The 19,653-nt window shown below is 45.0% G+C and overlaps 1 protein-coding gene across 5 annotated transcripts in view; it reads right to left on the bottom strand.

Moving 5' to 3' along the window:
* Nucleotides 1-4,333: 4,333 nt before the first annotated feature.
* Nucleotides 4,334-19,653, bottom strand: part of UBE4B (ubiquitination factor E4B) — a 132,649-nt gene continuing 117,329 nt past the window's right edge. For all 5 annotated transcript variants that reach the window (XM_053577260.1, XM_053577261.1, XM_053577263.1 and 2 more), the window contains 6 exons: nt 18,017-18,161; nt 15,712-15,846; nt 12,626-12,817; nt 6,080-6,254; nt 5,364-5,510; nt 4,334-5,046 (listed from right to left, as the gene is read on the bottom strand). In XM_053577260.1, the coding sequence (XP_053433235.1) occupies nt 4,985-5,046; nt 5,364-5,510; nt 6,080-6,254; nt 12,626-12,817; nt 15,712-15,846; nt 18,017-18,161 (856 nt within the window). In that variant the 3' untranslated portion in view covers nt 4,334-4,984. The remainder of the gene's footprint in view (nt 5,047-5,363; nt 5,511-6,079; nt 6,255-12,625; nt 12,818-15,711; nt 15,847-18,016; nt 18,162-19,653) is intronic.

Raw genomic sequence — 19,653 nt, 5'->3', positions numbered from 1 at the left:
TCTTGCTCAGGCTGGTCTTGTACTCCTGAGCGCAAGCGATCCTTCGGCCTCAGCTTCCCAGAGTGTTAGGATTACAGGCGTGAGCCACTGCTGCCCGGCCCAGCCCAGCTGCTGTCTTGATGAAGGAGGATGAGGTGGGAGGCAGGAGGACCAGTGATGAAGCTTCTGGAGTCATCTAGGAGAGAGCCAAGGGACACAGGCCAAGGTTGCAGCAGTGGAGGTTGAATTCTGGGATACATTTTGTACGTAGAGCTGAGAGATTTATGGACAGATTTGTGGATAGGCAGAGAGAGCAACAGAAGTGTCAAGGATGACGTCAAGGTTTTTGGCCTTAGTAGCTTAGAAGGATGGCTTGTCATTTACTAAGCGGGGGAGGCTAAGAAGAGCAGGTTTGTGGGGGTGCATAAGGAATTCAGATTTGAATGCATTAAATCATCTCCAGTCCTGCAGTACAGGAGGGAAGCCTGTTACTTCTGGAGATATAAATTTTGGGTCGACGGTGAGTGACTGGTAATGAATGAAAGCTGTGAGATGGGAGTTATCTAACCATTTAAAATGAGGTTTAAGTCTCGAGCTGAGCCAGAGCCATCTCCCTGGGCATTCTGAACAATTCTGGACTCAGACCATTCTGGAATACTGCCCTTCGGCAGGAGTGGTGGAGAGGTCCAGCTCTAAAGCCCAGATGGCCTATGTTCATAGGCCAGTTTTGCAGTTCCATCGCCTTCACGTGAGGGTTACACGAATTCACACGTCTAAGAGTGGCCTGCAAATAGAAAAACTCACGAAATGCAATTATCTACCAGCCCAGGACCACTTCTATTCAGCGCAGAGCTAATTGACACCAACGTCAAACTCATAGACTACGTTTCCTTCCATCAAAAACTTATCTAGGTCAGGTGCAGTGGCTCCTGCCTGTAATCCTAGCACTCCGGGAGGCCGAGGCAGGTGGATTACTTGAGCTCGGGAGTTTGAGCCAGCCTGAGCAAGAACAAGACCCCGTCTCTAAAATAGAAAAATAGCCGGATGTTGTGGTGGGTGTCTGTAGTCTCAGCTATTCAGGAATCTGAGGCAAAAGAATCGCTTGAACCCAAGAGTTTGAGGTTGTTTGAGCTATCATGCTGCACCACTCTAGCCAGGGTAACAAAGACAGACTGTTTAAAAACAAACGAAAAAACAAAACCAAATAAACTTATCTAGTCTGACAGGGCCTATTTTTGTCACCTTAGCACCCACCCAGAATCATGAAATTCTTTTTTTTTTTTTTTTTGCAGTTTTGGCCAGGGCCAGGCTTGAACCTGCCACCCCCAGTATATGGGGCCGGAGCCCTACTCCTTGAGCCACAGGCACCACCTTTTTTTTTTTTTAATCGAGACAGGGTGTTGCTCTGACATCCAGGCTAGATGCAGTGTGTTGTCACAGCAGCAACCTCAAACTTCAAACTCCTGGGCTCAAGTGGTTCTTCTGTTTCAGCCTCCCAAGCAGCTGGGACTACAGTTGTGTGCCAGCTGTAAATCAAACCTGGCTTATTTTTCTATTTTTCGTAGAAATGGGCTCAGGGTAGTTTGGAACTCTTGGCCTCAAGCAATCCTCCTGCCTCAACCTCCCAAAGTGCTAGGATTAGAGATGAGCCACTGGCCTGGCCAAATTCTGTCTTAGGTACCAAACCCAAATGTTATAAAAAGTGAACAAAGGAATGTGCTTAGGTATTTTCTTCAAAAGACATCTTACCAATTTTTTGAAACCCACACAATAGTGAGTCACAAAACCAATAAGTTATTTTAATCATCTTTCTCTCAAAGATGGTTTCTCTTCTGCTGATCTGATTCTCAGATTTTCCTTCTTATTGGACAATCTTCCTTTCATCCAAGACCTACTTTTATCATATTTTGGGATGTGTTTTAATGTCTATAATTAACAGGCTGAAGGCAAACACAGCAACCTTAAGACTGTAAGAGCAGAGATCCAAAGCATCTTCCTTCTAGAGATGGTACAGGCAGGAGGCTGACTGTGATTGCCCCAGCAGAAGGTCCTTGAAACCTCCCAAATCTGCACATTCAAAATGACAAAGGCACAGGGAGGAATAAAGCAGCATCTTGTCACACTCACAGGATGTGTGTGGGGAGTCAAAAAACACAACACGATCCATGCCTCCTACGAGTTTATACTCTGAGTGCAGAGGAGACCAGGGATACATATGTACCATGAAATAAATAAACAAAATCAGCCAAGACACCAGTTAACATCCTCATTTTACAGGTGTATATGAAGTTTAGTAAAAACGAAAGTAAATTAACAGAATTATCTGCACAGTGAGATCATGGATGATTTTCATGTTGTTCCTTTTGCTTATTTATTTTAGAGAGTAAGGTCTCTCTTGCTCAGGCACCCAGGCGGGCGTACAGTGGCGTGATCATAGCTCACGGCAACCTTAAAGTTCTGGGCTCGAGGGATACTCCTGCCTCAACCTCCCCACTCACTAGCTGGGATTATAGGTGCAAGCCATCTCACTTGGTTCTATTTTTGCTCATTTATATTGTCTAAAATTTGTGCTACGTTTTTTCTTTAGTTGAAATATGCTCAAGGGCTGGGCGTGGTGGCTCACGCCTATAATCCGAGCTCTCTGGGAGGAAAGGCATGTGGATTGCCTGAGCTCACAAGATGGAGACCAGCCTCAGCCAGAGTGAGACCCCTGTCTCTAAAAATAGCTGGGTATTATGACGGGTGCCTGTAGTCTCAGCTACTTGAGAGGCTGAGGCAAGAGGATCACTTGAGCCCAACAGTCAGAGGCTGCTGTGAGCTGTGATGTCACAGAACTCTACCCAGGGCAATACAGTGAAACTCTGTCTTAAAAAACAAACAAAAAAACTTGAATAAGTTCAAGAGAAGTAGACATAGGAGGCCTGGACACCTGCTCCTCAACCAAGTGATCAGGTGACACTGGGTAAGTCACTTAACCTCTTCACATCCCACACTCTGACCCATTTAAAAAACAAATAGGCCTGGTACTCACACCTGTAATACCAACACTTTGGGAGACCAAGATGGGAGGATTGCTTGAGCTCAGGAGTTGGAGACCAGCCTGAGCAAGAGTGAGACCCCCAATCAAGCCATTTGCAGTGCCTGGCAGACAGGAAACGCCACGTGAGCGCTCACTCTTAGGCATTCGCTTTATTATAGGAGCAGGTAGAAATGGCTTTCTAATCCCCAGAGCCTGAGAAAACGCCAATAAAATGGCTTGGCCTTGAGTAAGAATCCTGAAGTTCAGGAAGAGACATTTGAGACAGGGTAACAACCGGCGAAAGGCAGAAGACTGACGATGCTTACAAAGCTCAGCCCCCTAGGACTAGCGCGAAGTGAAATAAGAACCCAATGCCCGCCCCGTCACGGCTGACACGGATGGGAGAGTTTCATTTTTAAAACGACTCCAATAACTAAGGAAATGCCAGGAAGGCTATGTTAACCAGTGTGATGAAAATGTGTCAAACTGTTTACAAAACCAGTGTATGGTGCCCCATGATCGCACTGATGTACACAGCTATAATTTAATATTAATAAAAATAAATAAATAAAAACGGCGACTCCTAATTGGCTCCAGAAAAGATAATTCACCACATGCAAACTCCTTTGGCTCTTTTTAGCTACCCACCCACCCTCTTTCTTTTTCCAACAATAACAACAAAAATAAATAAATAAAAAATAAGAGACTCAAAGAAGATTCCTTCTGAATGCGTATCACCATTTATTGTAATTTGCGTTAGGAATTGAACAGAGGACATTGTCTGTAGAGGGGGGAAAAAAGGAAAAGAAAAAAGAATGTGTTTGTAGACTTAGACTTAATTTCTTTAAAACACTTTATGGTTTCAAATCCTTTTTTACCCCAAAGGGAATTTCAAGAATTCAAGTATGTTGAGCGGGGAATTGTAATACCAGACATCTTATGCTTGTGTGGGAGTGTGTGTCTGTGTGTCTGTGTGTGTTTAAACAAGCACACAGACTTCCACGTCTCTTGTACCCTCTTTTGCTTTGGAAAGCCCAAACCCAAAGGACACGTCGTACAAATGACCCTCCTTCAAACTCACACTCAAGGCTGGAGAACTTTACCCTTCTATGATAGCTGTAAAGGTTTCAAACTGTCACATAGTACTAAAAAAACCAACCCTCATCTTCCCCCCAAAAACCCTACATCATGTAAGTCCTGATACACTTAAACCCTGCTTAGGTGCCTAACAGAGGGCTTATTATAAGGAACGGAGCAATAGGATTCACTTCATTTTGTTTAGCATAAAAAAATTTAAAGGGGACATTTCAAAAGAAAAAAAAACTGAAATTCAAATTCTGAAAATATCTTGCCTTTTTTATTAATCATGTCATCTAACACCAATTAAAAAAACAAATATGTGAATATGATATAAAAATACGATCCCAGGATTAACACTTTGGAGCAGGCACAGTTATCTCACAGAATATATGTTTTTGGAGGGCTGGGGAAAGTTTATTTTTGTTTTTGCTTCTCTTTAAAAAAATCCACAGCAGTGCAAGTAGGGTCAGGAAGGGAGAAGGGGGAAAAGATTCTTTAGCAGCAAAATGTCCAAAGTTGTCTAATCACAATCAAATCAACGGATATTAAAAAAAAAAAAAAAAGATGAAGGGCTGCCGCCCAGACCCACTGGCCGTCACTAAATTTTCTGCTGCAAAAGCCCCAAATTGTGACATGAGAAGGACGTGCTTTATTACACAAGCAACCATAAAACTTGTCCCTCAAGCTTTTGACCATGTCTGTCACTTAAATATATGTACAGGCATCGGGCTCCTCTTCTCAGTGTGTCCTTTCGGCTCTCTAGCGTTTGGTCGCTCTGGGTGGGCTTGGGGGTAGTTGGCCACGTCTGGCCTCCAACATCTGCACGGCAGGCTCACCACTGCTGCCGGCTCTGTCTGCCTCGCGGGCCTTGGCTGAGTCTAGCAGAGGGTGGGCGAAGGGGACGGCTTAATGATCGCTGTTCTGTTTCTCCCTCATCCATGCTTGAATTTGTTCTTTCAGTTCTGGCACTAAAAAGAAACAGAAAGGGGGATTAATGCCTCAGATGGGAGGGCTATTCCTGAGACATGATGCTGTGGTTCTGTACAAATGGGAAGAAAAGGCCATTCAGTCCCTCATCAAGCTGAAGACTGCAGAAGATAGGGGACATGGAAAGGAAGGGAAGGGCAAGGAGCATTTTGTGTCTTTTCCATAAAGAGTGTCATAAACGTGGTAGTTTCATGCATTTAGTAAGCTTCCCTCTTTTGATTAATTTCTGATGCCTGACTTTAGCTCTGCCTCTGGGTGCTGATGTCAGCACTGCAACTCCCGCTGTGCCCTCCCCTACCTGGCTCCAGCATGCTCTCTGTTAGCGTCTGTCGGTTGAAGGGGTCCGTCGGGGAGTTCAGCAAGTGGCGCAGGATGATGGAGCGGTCCATGATGGTGCCGGAGGGCAGCCGCACTGGGTCGGTCATCAGGGTGTCCATCAGAGGGTCTGTGGAGGCAAAGCAGAGACTAAAACTGAAAAAGGAAATAAAAACAGCCCCCCTACCAGGGAAAAACAAATCCAGAGGAATGGCAATGTGAAAGCCCCTGCTAGATCCCCAAGTTTAGAAGGAAACCAGCCTCAGATAAAGGCAGACACATTGCCTTTTGTAGAGGGGAAAGAGCTCTTTTGTCAGCTACCCAGAGAGGAGGGAAGAGAGAAAAAAGACCCTGAGACAGACGCTGCAGTGGGCCCCGCAGCCTGTGCAGTGAGGACAGTGGGCCCATTGTCTCAGGACTTCTTGGAATTCTTTGAAAACCAGCATCCTAACTAGCAAAGGCAACTCTGCCGTTAAAATCTGCAGGTTTATTAACTGATTTGAAATCAGGTTAGGGAGGTATTTTTTTTTTCCTTTTAATTTACAGTATGAGCTAAAAATAGGGAAATGTAATAAAAGTGCCTCAAAAAGCAACCAAGGCACACTATTAAAAAGTTAAAAGAACAGGAAATCCTCTTTTAAAGTTATATGTTCAAATTAAATTAAAGAATTCAGCACAAATGAAAGCAGGGCAGCTTGCCTCTGAACTCGTCTGGAGCGTCACTGTAGTCGATCTCTGCGCGTGCGTTCTTGGCCACTATCTCCTCCACCTTCTCGGCGAGGAGTTTAAACTTCTCTATCGCTATTGTGGATTTGATCCCTGCCTTACGCATCTTTGAAATAACTTCTTCAAACAATTCCTTGCTGTAGGATCTCTGCAAATACAGAAAGGCAACATGAGGCATGAATAGTTTTTAGGTGGAAAAAGCAAGCTGCAGAAAATATCCCACATGTGATCCATTTGAGGATTTTTTTCCCTCTAAAAAAGCCCTAAAATATATGTAATTACACATTATGTATATTCCAGTCTTTATGCATTTATAGCCATATGAAAGTATGTACTTTTTGTTCTTATAAATGCATAAAGATGGGAATAAGATGTACCAAAGTATACAAGGGTGTTACTTGGGGAGGAGGGCGGCAGGATTTAGGCAAATGATTTTTTTTCCTGAGACCGAGTCTCACTATGTCGCCCTCCGTGGAGTGCGGTGGCATCAAGCTCACAGCAACCTCCAACTCCTGGGCTTACGCGATTCTCTTGCCTCTGCCTCCCAAGTAGCTGGGACTACAGGTGCCCGCCACAACGCCCGGCTATTTTTTTGTTGTAGTTGTCATTGTTTAGCAGGCCTAGGCCGGGCTTGAACCAGCCAGCCCCAATGTATGTGGCCAGCACCCTAACCACTGAGCTATAGGCGCCGAGCCAGGCAATGGATTTTTTAAATTTTTACACCTAGTTCGCATTTCTTTTAAAATTTAAACGTAAAAAAGAAAAGGAAATCTAGTCTATTGCAGTCCTTGCAGGGCACTGTGCCCTAGCAGCCTATGAGAGGAGGTGGAAATTCAGCTCTCTTCCCCAGAGGTAAACAGGGTAAAAACAAGCCGATATTGTTCACACTCAAAAGGGCTTTCTCCTATTCACTGTCAGGCCTTCCTTCAGATTGCTTAGCTCAGTCAGATCAAATGTCAGAGGCTCCACTGACATTAGAACATCCCATAAGCCCATGAAGGAGCCTACGGCAGACAAGATTGATGTGCTGGACCTGGGGAGGGGTGGGTTAAAGAACCCAGACAAACCTGGGCTTGACTTCTGGCTCTATCACCTACCAGCGTGTGGTCTTAGCAAACCCCTAATTTTCCTGAGCCCCTGTTTCCATGGATAGGAAATGGGCACAGTAGTGCCTGTCTCACAGATGCACAACTCACACCCTCACTGCTACTACAGAACATTGGTGTGTGTTGTATTTGACATTTATGGCAAAAGCCCTGTCCACTTGTTGATGTAGAGACAGTGATACAGCGTATAGTGGAATGACCAAGGCTCTGGGACAGGACCCCCATGTCTAATCAGATTCAGTAACATCAGAGTACTTAGACCCCGAGTAAGATCCACTGTTCAACAGACAAGTGTTTTAGGCTTTGTTATGACCACACCCCATAAATGCAGAGAGGAGGAAGTTGGTTCTCTCTCCTTCTCTCAGAGGACGAAAGTCTGTAGGAATCAGCAAGGCCGGCACAGGCCAGGGCTAGATGCCAGCGGGTCTGCTGCAGCTGGCCTGTGTTGACCAGGAGTCCACAGCACGCCCTTCCCCCAGGGCCACCCGCCCCCGGTGCAGGCAGCAGCAGGGCTCGCACTGGCCACTTCTGTGGGGGCAGAGCCCCTGCTTCTCTAGCAGCACCTGGCCTGGCTTCGGGAGCAACTTTACTGGGGACCTGGGTGTACACTACTGCTCTCCTTTTGAGCTTTTGCTCTGAACAGTATGAACTGCCATTTCTATTGACACCAATATCTCTGGTATGAATTCATCTCAATATTTGTACTCTTTTATTTTTTCTTTTCTTTTCTTTTATTTTGGCTGGGGCTGGGTTTGAACCCGCCACCTCCGGCATATGGGACCGGCACTCTACTCCTTAAGCCACAGGTGCCGCCCCTTTCTTTCTTTCTTTTTTTTACTTTTTTTCTTTTTCAACTTTAGTTTCTATAATAAATAAGTGTACACGCTTGATTTCTCTCTCCATACACCCACATCCCTCATCAACCACACGGTGAGAAGAGGGAGGAAAGGCGAGGTAGAAGGAGCGTGGCTGGGCTCACCAAGAACCCTAAAGGTCATATCACAGCACTTCAGTGACAGTTCAGCAAAATCACTATATTAATTCTAATTGTTATGAGCCAGGCAAGGCAGAGGACAGCTGGCCAAAAGATTACAGTAAAATGTGGGAAAGGCACAGGGAATTGTCACAGGTTGGGGTGGATGCTGCTACAGACACTATGGAGAATCTTTTGCCATAAACTTCTCTTCATAACAAGTAGGTATTTCTTAGCCTGTTTATTATTCTCATGAAACACCAGCCATTCTATTTCTCAAAAGATCATGTTGAGATGATCATATAATCTGGTTTCCAGAATATATAAAGAACTCTTTCGATTCAACAACAAACTATAAATAACACTATGAAACAACTGATGTATGCTTGCTTATGAGTCAACATCTAAGACGTATCAGTGCAGTGAGCATTATCAGAAATTAGGCCTGGTGCAGTGGCTCTTGCCTGTAATCTCAGCAATTTGGGAGGCCAAGACGGATGGACTGCTTGAGGCCACCCTGAGAAACACAGTGAGAACTCATTAAAAACAAAAACAAAACACACCACAAAACCCAGAAAAATTAGGTGGGATGGTGGTGTGCACCTGTAGCCCCAGCTACTGTGGACGCTGAGGCAAGAGGATCACTTTAGCCCAGAAGTTTGAGGTGACAGTGAATACTGTATACTGTGGGTGGGAAGGTCAAAGGGTGCAGCCGCTGGAGGAGAGTCTGGCCATCCTTCAAGAAGTTACACCTGAGGGTGGCGCCTGTGGCTTAAGGAGTAGGGCGCCGGTCCCATATGCCGGAGGTGGCGGGTTCAAACCTAGCCCCGGCCAAAAACCAAAACCAAAAAAAAAGAAGTTACACCTGGAATTACCAGATGAGCCAGCCATTCTGCCCCTAAGTATACACCCAAAAGAACTGAAAACAGGTGTTAAAACAAATATTTTCACATGAAGGTTCATAGCAGCACCAGTCATAATAGCCAAAAGACAAAAATAACACAACTGCCCATGGATGGATGAATGGGTAAATCATAGTGTATCTAAATAATGAAATATTATCAAAAAAAGATGTGGTTACATTATAAAATGAACCTGGAAAAGTTCATGATGAGTCGAAGAAGCCAGATATGAAAACAGATTAGTGGTTTCCGAGGGACAGGGCAAGGGGGTGGTTGAGACAGTAACTGCTTTATGAACACGGGTTTTTCCTTTGGGGTGATAAAAAGGCTTTGGAACTAGATAGACATAGTAGTTGTACAACACTGTGAATTGTACACCATACAATGATTAATTTCATGTTTTGTGAATTTGAATTTTACCTCCATAAAAAAGAAAGAAAAAATTAAACAAGAAAACCATGCACTAAATTTGTGAGACACAGATTCAATATTATGGTAGGTTATTTGCAGAGAAAGGAGAAATTTAACTTAGGAAAAAGACTACAGGAGAGAAGTGTCCCCTTAAGATGGGCTCTCTTTAATTTTCTAAATGGAGTTAACAGATCACACTGTATACGGGAGTCTGTCCGTGGACCTGGCACCTCCCCATGCATAGGCCACCAGCAGCACCTGAGTCACTCCAATCCCTCCTCCTGGGTTCTCAGCTCTGGGGACCAACTCTTGCTTTCCAGTCCTCTGACATGGGGGCCCTTCCCTCAGTTTCTGAGTGTCAAGTTAGTAGCTCTTCATCCTGGCATTTTTTGGTCAACTTTCTGGACACCTGTCTCAGGCCATTCTTGGTATACAGGGAGAGAAGCCTCTCAGTTCTTTTCCTTGCAAACTTGTCACCTTTTTCTTCCTTTGTCTTCCCAGGAAAATCAGATACATCAAACCAATCTAAAGCAACGAAGATCCTACTTCCCAAGGAGAAAACGAAGCCCTACTACCTCTCCATGGTGCTTTCTAGCTATCTGTCCTGTCACCCTCTGGCAAACCCTGTCTAACACAACTAAGCAGGCAGGCCCCGATCAGCTCCCAGGCAGCAGGAACAGGAAATGCCCAATGATCGGCACAACCCCACACTGTGAAGGGAAGCAAAACCCCGCTTAGAACTGCTTTCCTCTGCATGTGTCATGGGCACGCGTGTGTCTGCCTCATGAGTCTGGAGGAACAGGGCTATTCAGATGTTCAAGGAGATCCGTGTGCTACTGAGCAGAAACTGCTGTAAATGACTCAAGCCAGGTGCCACCATGGGCCGCCACCAAAATCCACAGGCATTACCAGGCAGCGGAAACGGTCTGTTAGTCACCAAGCAAAGGCAGTTTGAAGCACTCCTTTGTCATCGGCTCAGTGTTCGCTATCTCACTGGGTGTTGTACTTATCCATGCTGCAGACTTTATTTGTGTTACGTCAACCCCTTGTGGCTACCACAGTGAGACAGGCCGGGGGGAGGAGGAGGCTGAACAATGCCCACATCTCTCACAGAGAAGATGGACGCACCCTGGGGACTTGCACATCCTGTCACAGGCTGTAGGACTCCACCTTGGTGCGGGCCTGGGAGTGCGTCTGCTCCCTTCTCTCACTACAGACCGCCGTTTATCTTCCATTTCTAAGCATGTGCTGTATCATATAGTTGCAGGCTAGAAAAACAGCCTATATTTTAACCATCTCCCCCAAGTAACTACAATTTCCTAACCAACTCATTTACCACTACTTTTTATGGAAAACAGCTTTAGTCATGCGTGGCTCTGAGAAATGCATCCTTATGAGATTTCATTGCTATGTGGACACGGTGGAGCGCACTCACTCAGCCCGGCTGTGTGGGCTAGCCCATTGCTCCCAGGCTACTGTACTGAACACCCAGAGGCAACTGTAACATAGTGGTATTTGCATACTATAACATACCTAAACATAAAAAGGCCACAGTCAAAGTACAGTGTCCTAAATTTATGGGACTACCATTGCATATGTGGTCTGTCACATGACTATTTTTCCCCCATTGCAGGCACTTTGTTACAAGCACTTCCCTTGCTTGTATCAAAAAGGACCTATATACATAAATTTTAGCTTCAAGCTGTCATTAAAAAAAGTACCTATATGCGGTGGCACCTGTGGCTCAAAGGAGTAGGGCACCAGCCCCATATGCTGGAGGTGGTGGGTTCAAACCCAGCCCCGGCCAAAAACAAACAAACAAAACAAAACAAATAAAAAAACAAAAAAAGTACCTATAATTCTATTTTAACATTGCTCTTTTGATGAGATTTGGGTAAATTACCTTCTAGAATACTTGTTAGTAACTAACCTCAGATATGAATAATATTTGGGTAAGCAGTGTGAACAAAGATGGGGAAACAAGTACGGCACTTTTCAGGCATTTTATTTTATTTTTTTTTGTAGAGACAGAGACTCACTTTATGGCCCTCGGTAGAGTGCCGTGGCCTCACACAGCTCACAGCAACCTCCAACTCCTGGGCTTAAGCGATTCTCTTGCCTCAGCCTCCCGAGTAGCTGGGACTACAGGCGCCCGCCACAACGCCCGGCTATTTTTTGGTTGCAGTTTGGCTGGGGTCGGGTTTGAACCCGCCACCCTCGGTATATGGGGCCGGCGCCCTACCGACTGAGCCACAGGCGCTGCCCAACTTTTTGGGCATTTTAAGTGGACATCAGAGGGGTTGAAAATATGGGCTCAGGGCCAGACTGCCAGGACATAAAACCTGCCTCTATCTCAACCTAAATCTCAGACGTTGTATAGCTATTTATCTTCTGTTTCAGGTTCCTCATTTCAAAATAACGAATTTATTAGAATCTGTATCATAAAATTTGGGGAGCAATAAATGAATGAAAATATGAAAAGTGGTTGAAATATGGTATCCACTTAATAAACATTAGCTATCATGAAGCCCAAGGAAGATTACTAGAAAGTCAGCCAGGGAGACTGGGGAGGGGCAGCGGGGCTGAATCGGTTGCTGTGGAAATGACCCCATGAAACAAATCTGCTCACAGGGACCCGGAGAATAAAGCAGAGGGAAGAATGTAACGATGACAAGGTTTTAAGCCTGGAAGACCACAAAAATAACAGCACCAAAGCAGGAGACTCAGGAAGAAGATTTGGATTCCCTGAGAAAACTGGGCTCTTTGGGGAATGTAATGGATTTGTCAAAGAAGGTCCTTAGCAAAATGGGGCAAAAACTTAACTGAGCATGACGAGGAGACTAATCTGCTCTTACACTCAAAGGAAAACAACCAATTCATCTTTCTTTATCCCAGACCACTTCCCCTGCCATTACTGTGGTCATTATTTACAATTACATATTAAAAATTTCTCAGATTATAATTTGAAAACTATTGTCTTCCTTCATTTCACGTGAGGAAACTCCAGGATAGATGGGGTTTGTATTTCGTCTGTTTGTAAATCCACAGAGAGGGGACTCAAGTGGCCCAGTTCAGCATCCTGAACCCCAGATTCCCTCTGAAAGGGCTCTGTTCCTGTGGCACTGACCTGGTCATCAGCAATGGCTTTAGCGAACCGAGCACAGTCCAGCTGCAAGTAAATATCCGTCAGTTGGTCCAATAGCTTCTTTGGTTCAAAGCCGTATTTCTCAGGGTTTTCGACTTTCAGGTCACGGCACTTGGGGCCACAGAGTTGCTGAAGATTAAAGTTCAGCATTGCAGCCAATCGGGGTCCAAGTTCCTAGGAAATCACAGGATAATAGGACAATTCATGCTTTTGAGGCAAGCAAAAAGAAGCAAAAACTCCCCTTTCAGCGGGGGAATGGGAACTCGGTGGATTAATTGTTAAAGAAACCCTCATATGCTCGGTGTATATGTGCTGACAAGAAACAACACTGTCTTTGAACTCTGTATTACTTCCAATTTCTGATCTGAGAATTCTAATACATTTAAAAAATATTTTTCTCATTAATTCTAATACTTAATGGAGTGTTGGAGGTGGATAGAATATGTATTTATAAATACCAACATAAGGCCAACCTTTTTTTTTTTTTTTTGTAGAGACAGAATCTCACTTTATGGCCCTCGGTAGAGTGCCGTGGCCTCACACAGCTCACAGCAACCTCCAACTCCTGGGCTTAAGGGATTCTCTTGCCTCAGCCTCCAGAGTAGCTGGGACTACAGGCGCCCGCCACAACACCCAGCTAATTTTTTGGTTGCAGTTTGGCCGGGGCCAGGTTTGAACCCGCCACCCTCGGTATATGGGGCCGGTGCCTTACCGACTGAGCCATAGGCGCCACCCAGGCCAACCTTTTCTTTAAATTTATGCTTTTAGGCTCAGTCCTGTGGCTCAAGAGGGCTAAGGCTCCAGCCACATACACCTGAGCTGGCAGGTTTGAATCCAGCTTGGGCCCGCCAAACAACAATGATGGCTGCAACCAAAAAATAGCTGGGCGCCTGTAGTCCCAGCTACTTGGGAGGCAGAGGCAAGAGAATCACTTGACCCCAGGAGTTGGAGGTTGCTGTGAGCTGGGATGCTACGGCACTCTACCCAAGGTGATAGCTTGAGGCTCTGTTTCAAAAAAAAAAAAATAAAATAAATTTATGCTTTTGGAGAAAACATGTGTAAGAGAGGAGTACTCAGATTCCACCATCATCTGAGTCACCAAACTTCTGGAGTCTGCCTCTCCAGCCATCACTTCATGCACTGTTCTTCCATAAATGTCGAAAAGTCCTGACAGTTCACACAGTGTGTGCCATTCTTATTTATCAGATACAGAGTAAAGAAATGCAAAAGGAGATAAAATTTATGTCTTGAATAGTCTAAAATCTAGCTGGTGGTAAACTTAAATGAAACCCACAGAAAATAATGATAAAGTAACACCCAGTAACCCCATGAGATGACACAGTACCCACTACAGCTGGGCATCATGGCTTTAAGCAAACCTTGTTAGGAAAATCTGGCTTAGACCAGAGCATTAAACTATCTGCTTTGGTACAAAGCAAAGTATTCCTGTATTTGTTGAAAATTGTGCAATAATTCTCAACAGATTAAGAGTATAGTAGAACTGGTCATTTTTTTTTAGGTATGAGAGTTTTGAGTTAGCCAGTAAGGAAGGTGAAAACAGCAGAGGACATAGAAACATCGAAGCAGGAATTGGCACAAGACTGGAAACAAAAGAACAGGGTCATGGCGTATCTCAGTGGCTGAGGTCCATGAATAGGCCTTAAAAATTTTAATTGACATGAAAATATGAGGCTTAGCTTTCAATAGTTTTCTTTACAAAATGAAGACTTTAGAACCAAAATAGGCTTTAAAACAGTTTACTCGACCTTTTAACAATCAAATAGTATCACCACTAGCGTCACTGAAGGTAAAATAAAAGGTGAGTTAGAGCAGGGATCAGCAAAACGTTATGTGTGGGCCAATTCCAGCCCAACGCCTCCTTTTGTAAGTAGAGTTTTGCTGAAATATAGCTATGCTTATTTGTTTCTGTATTACTTGTGATTCTTTCAAACTTCAACAGCAAAGCTGAGTAATGGCAAATAAGACCATTGGTCCATGATGCCTTTAAACTATTCACTATCTGGCCAAGAGAGAAAAAGTCTAAAGTAATTCCATTTTGCAAACCTTTAAGGGAAGCGAATGTCTGGACAGGGGCACTGCTTTGTTTTACACTCTACTGCTCTTGCACGGAAATCTGTCTATGAAGAGAGATGGAAAGGGAAATAAAGGAACAGCCTCAATTCCTGAGCTGTACACAGGCCAGGGCGTGGTGATGATGCCTCTGCTGGCAAAGACACATGCATCATGTGACGGAGGTGAGGGGAAGACAGAAAAATCACAGGAAATATATAGTCAAATTAGATCCCATTGTAAATAAACTTGCTTCCACAGAGGCAAATAACTGATTAACTATCGAATCTTAGGTCCCTTTCTTGCCTTCCCCACTAACCTTGGTCTGGCCACACCATAAAACTTTTCCAATTCATGGTATGGGTGGTCCAAGCAAAGCAGAGATCTTCAGTTTTGTGGCTCAGTTTTGATTTCACAAACAGGACCCGGATCTCATCAGTCATGTCAAGGCCAAACATTCCGACTCCCTTTGATCTGCTGTAAACCCTAACTCTGGCTCTCATTAGCCTGTGGCTTCTTCAGTCTGACAAAGCTACATGTACGTGAACCAAGACCTGACACGTTATCAATTATCCTACTTGATATACTTCAGCTTTGTAACCAATTTATGTTACTGTATACTGTTCCTGTAATTAAAATACAGGAATCAATCATGGTAAAAGTATGGCATAACTTCATAATATTGCCATGCTTCAACTTCAACAAATAACCCAACAACTTCAATAAATAACCCAAGATACTGTCTAAGCAGAAAGTGAATTAAGTCTTCTTGGCAGAGACCAGACTAGGCAGTGACATCAGACTTCTTCTCTTTAGTCTATCAATAGTATTGTGCATATCAATTAGCATAGTTGGGAACAAAATCAGCAATAATTTTACTTACTGGTGACTGTGACACTGAAATTCCCAGGATTTCAACAACTATGTGAAGTTACAAGTGATAAGAGTCTGCATGTGGAATTCAACAGACAAAACAAATGCCCAGGGTTTCTACTAACCGGTCTGAGGAATGGCTTCTGGACCTGCTTTGTGAGGATGTGGAACATGTCCACAGTTTCTGTTGCCAGGGCGAGGTAAGAGCGGGAAACGCGCTCGTCCTGAGCAAGCTGAGACTGACGGGCCTGCTGCTGATCCTAGGAAACATCGAACAGAGGCCAAATAAATCTCTGCATTTGTCATCAGCTCCCCAGTGCCAAGTGTGAAGGAAAAACATGGTCAGCTCGTAACTGGAAAAGTGTGTAAGAACGACAACATCCTTAGGGGCCCACGTTAGCAAATTTCCCCATAAACTTAAGTTTATTCCTTCTGGCATCAGAATGACTTAGGTCCTCGGTTTCCTCAGTGATAAAAGAAGTCACCATCAACTTCCATGCAGGATGAAGTAAGTGTGTCTATCATAGTACCCGACACCCACTGGGACTAATCGTAACAACTCTTATTTAGTCACGGCTGCTTAAAACCATGAGGAGCATTGTGCCAGGGGACTGAGGCCTCTTAGGTTTGCCCCAACAGCAAGGGCCTGTAGGTTGCCAAGCTCTTTGAATTCTGTTTCCCCATGCAGGCTGCCACCCCTTATGATGGTCAGCGTGCTTGCCTCTAGCACCTTCCTCCCGCCTCTAGCACCTTCCTCCCGCCTCAACTGTGCTGTGGGCTAGAAGAGGAGACAGAAGAGCTATTTTCACTCACGGTTAAAATTAAGTGGAACAATGAGGGCTTGGAAATGGGTAAAATGTGGATCTATCAGCAAAGACTCAAATTCCTACACCTGCCCCAAGGCTTCTCCTCACTGGGGAATGGGAAGGCAGCCGGGACAGCTGAAACTGCCCAGTGAGGCCCTCTGGCTAAGTGCTGCAGTCTGTACTTGGGGGAGACCCTGCAGGGATGCTGGGTGGCCTGCCTGCCATCCCCTGTTCAAGAATGAGCCTACTATCCCAGCATTTTGGGAGGCTGAGGTGGGAAGAGCACTTGAGACCAGGAGTTCAAGACCAGACTGAGCAACATGGCAACACCTGACCCATCTCAAAAAAGAAAAAATATATGACGTAAGTAGGCAGGAGGGATGCCAGTGGGTACTAGTCCAATACCAAGAAAAAAGATGACAACCACATTATCTCAAGAATACAATCCTAATTGGGAAAGTGTGTAATAAAGCCAACGTACTTAGGGAATAATACAATAACCCAAGTCAACAAATTTTCCAGATAACTGAAGTTTATTCTTTCTAGCTCAGGTGAATTTAAGGAGGTGGCCGACTACGGAGGTTCTGCTGTATCTGTGAGAATGCTACTCTGAGTGAAGCAGTCCCCCCACTTTGACATGAGAACCCCTTTTAGAAAGTAGTTCTGATTCTGAGCCCGACAACACCAGAAACAGAAGTAACCAATATGTGTGGTCACCAGGGAACCATCCAAATGGCTGTGATCCATGTCAGGAAGGCGCAGCATACTGCCATGGGCCCATGGAACCTGGCGAACCAAGCCTCTTTTCTATTAAAGAACTGAACATAAAGACCAAGATCAATTGCAAGGAACCCCTCCCTGGAATTCTGAGTTATCCTCACAGCTGTGTAGAGAAGACCAACAGGAACAAATCAAATTCCTGTCTGCCAGACAGGATTCTACAGAGTTACTTCCTGGCTCACATTCACAAATCTTAATATATTCGGATAATAAAAGCTCTTCGCCAAAGAAGCCCTTTAAAATTAAAAAGGCAGAGAAAGTTTTTGGGAACCATTTTGAAAGACTTCTCAACATATTTCTTATCTTCAGAAAAAAGGTTTTACTTTTTTTTCTACCACAAACCTAGGACATAATGTCACAGGAGGAAAATCCCAACAAACAAAGTCAGATCTGATGTCATCAGATGCACAGAGGCAGCCCTCCCAGGAGTTGGGTCCCTGCAGGTGGGCTCCCTGGGGGCCTTACAGTCAGCTCTGATGTCATCAGACGCACAGAGGCAGCCCTCCCAGGAGTTGGGTCCCTGCAGGTGGGCTCCCCGGGGGCCTTACAGTCAGATCTGATGACATCAGAGGCACAGAGGCAGCCCTCCCAGGAGTTGGGTCCCTGCAGGTGGGCTCCCCGGGGGCCTTACAGTCAGATCTGATGACATCAGAGGCACAGAGGCAGCCCTCCCTGCAGGTGGGCTCCCCAGGGGCCTTACAGTCAGCTCTGATGACATCAGACGCACAGAGGCAGCCCTCCCAGGAGTTGGGTCCCTGCAGGTGGGCTCCCCGTGGGGGCCTTACAGTCAGCTCTGATGACATCAGACGCACAGAGGCAGCCCTCCCAGGAGTTGGGGCCTTACCCGGGGCAGCTGCTCCCACTGCTCCTTGTTCCTCATCTCCTCTTGTACTTCATGGATCCGCTTCAGAGACTCCAGACTTTCATCGAGCAGAAACGTCGTGTCATTTATTAGCATGTTGATATAGCGAACAAACTGCTTCCCAGAACTGAAAGAACAATCGTATCATATGTGGTCAGACGCTGCCCTGAGGCAAAATGCCACTTACTAAACGTCCCAGAGAAAATGAGCCTCCACCCAGAGTGCCGACCGCCGCCTCCTAAAAGGCTGCTGGTCTCGATACAAGTCAGGGACTGGAGTTCAAGGACTGTCAAGTCTGTAGACTGTACTATTCTTTTTGTTTGTTTTGAGACAGAGCTTCAAGCTGTCACCCTGGGTAGAGTGCTGTGGCATCACAGCTCGCAGCAACCTCAAACTCTTGGGCTCTAGCGATTCTCTTGCCTCAGCCTCCCAAGCAGCTGGGGCCACAGGCGCCTGCCACAATGCCCAGCTATTTTTTGGTTGTAGTTGTCCTTGTTGTTTAACAGGCCCAGGCTAGATTTGAACCTGCCAGCTTCAGTGTATGTGGCTGGTGCCCTAGCCCCTGAGCTATAGGTACTGAGCTAACTGTGCTATTCTTTTATATTGTGACAAGGTCATTCCCATAATGCAACCACCTTGCATCACCCATTAAACCCAACTGCTAAATATTCCAGAATTCTGTGATCTGATTCCCCCTGGCAGCTTCAATTTGGCAACAGTGGAAATAGTCAAACCATGGAAACCCAGAAAATGCTGATTCTCCCACCCTCACCCACCCAAAGAGCAGGTTTTACCAGTATCCTCCAGACTAGAAAAGGAAATATGTTTACACTCACCAAAACACAAAGAAAACACAATACAGCACAATATGAGTTGACCATCCAAGGGACTTATAACAAACTGGTAAATATACAGAGGTGGCCAACACAAGGAACTTTGGTTAAGTACATGTGGTACATGTGCAGTCTATGAAAATTAGGTCAATTTAAGGAGGTGGTCTACGTAAGGAGATGGTTTACCATGGAGATTCTACTGTAACTACCCATGGATAAAGTCATTCCTCATCACAAGAAATGCACAGTAAAGAAAAACTGAAACCTGACATATTGATAGAGCAAGATATTGACCTGCTTTACAGAACCTGAAGCTTCTGATCCAAGGAACGGTGCTGCAGACCATGTTATCATGAAGGGGCTTGTCGGGGAAGTGAAATAGCTTGACCTACCTCCGTTCAACTCTGAAACTGCCAGATTAGTACAGAAAAGGGAAGCTACACTTCAACTATGTGATCGGGGGCCGTAAGCCCATGACTCGGGAAGAGACGTTCCTGCGAACAAGAATGGAAGGCTTCGATGGCAGGAACATGGCAAATTCAGGAAAAGCACCTCCAATCAGCACCCACAGATCAAGGCCTGGTGTCCTAAGTTCGTGTTAAGCTTCTATTAGAATGTAATTCTGACTATAAGGGCAGATCACAGAAACAAAGAAAGAGTTTATTCCACAGAAAGCTATGTAGCAAATGATTGCTCCATTGGTAATATGTGTATTACTGACTAGTAATTCAGTTACTAGTGATAGCTAGATATGATCAAAGATCTGACATGGATTACAAAAGATCC

This window comes from Nycticebus coucang, chromosome 22 (genome assembly GCF_027406575.1).
Source record: "Nycticebus coucang isolate mNycCou1 chromosome 22, mNycCou1.pri, whole genome shotgun sequence".
Classification (NCBI taxonomy): domain Eukaryota; kingdom Metazoa; phylum Chordata; class Mammalia; order Primates; family Lorisidae; genus Nycticebus; species Nycticebus coucang.
The sequence above is the reverse complement of the archived record's forward strand: the minus strand, read 5'-3'. Positions and strand labels throughout refer to the sequence as shown.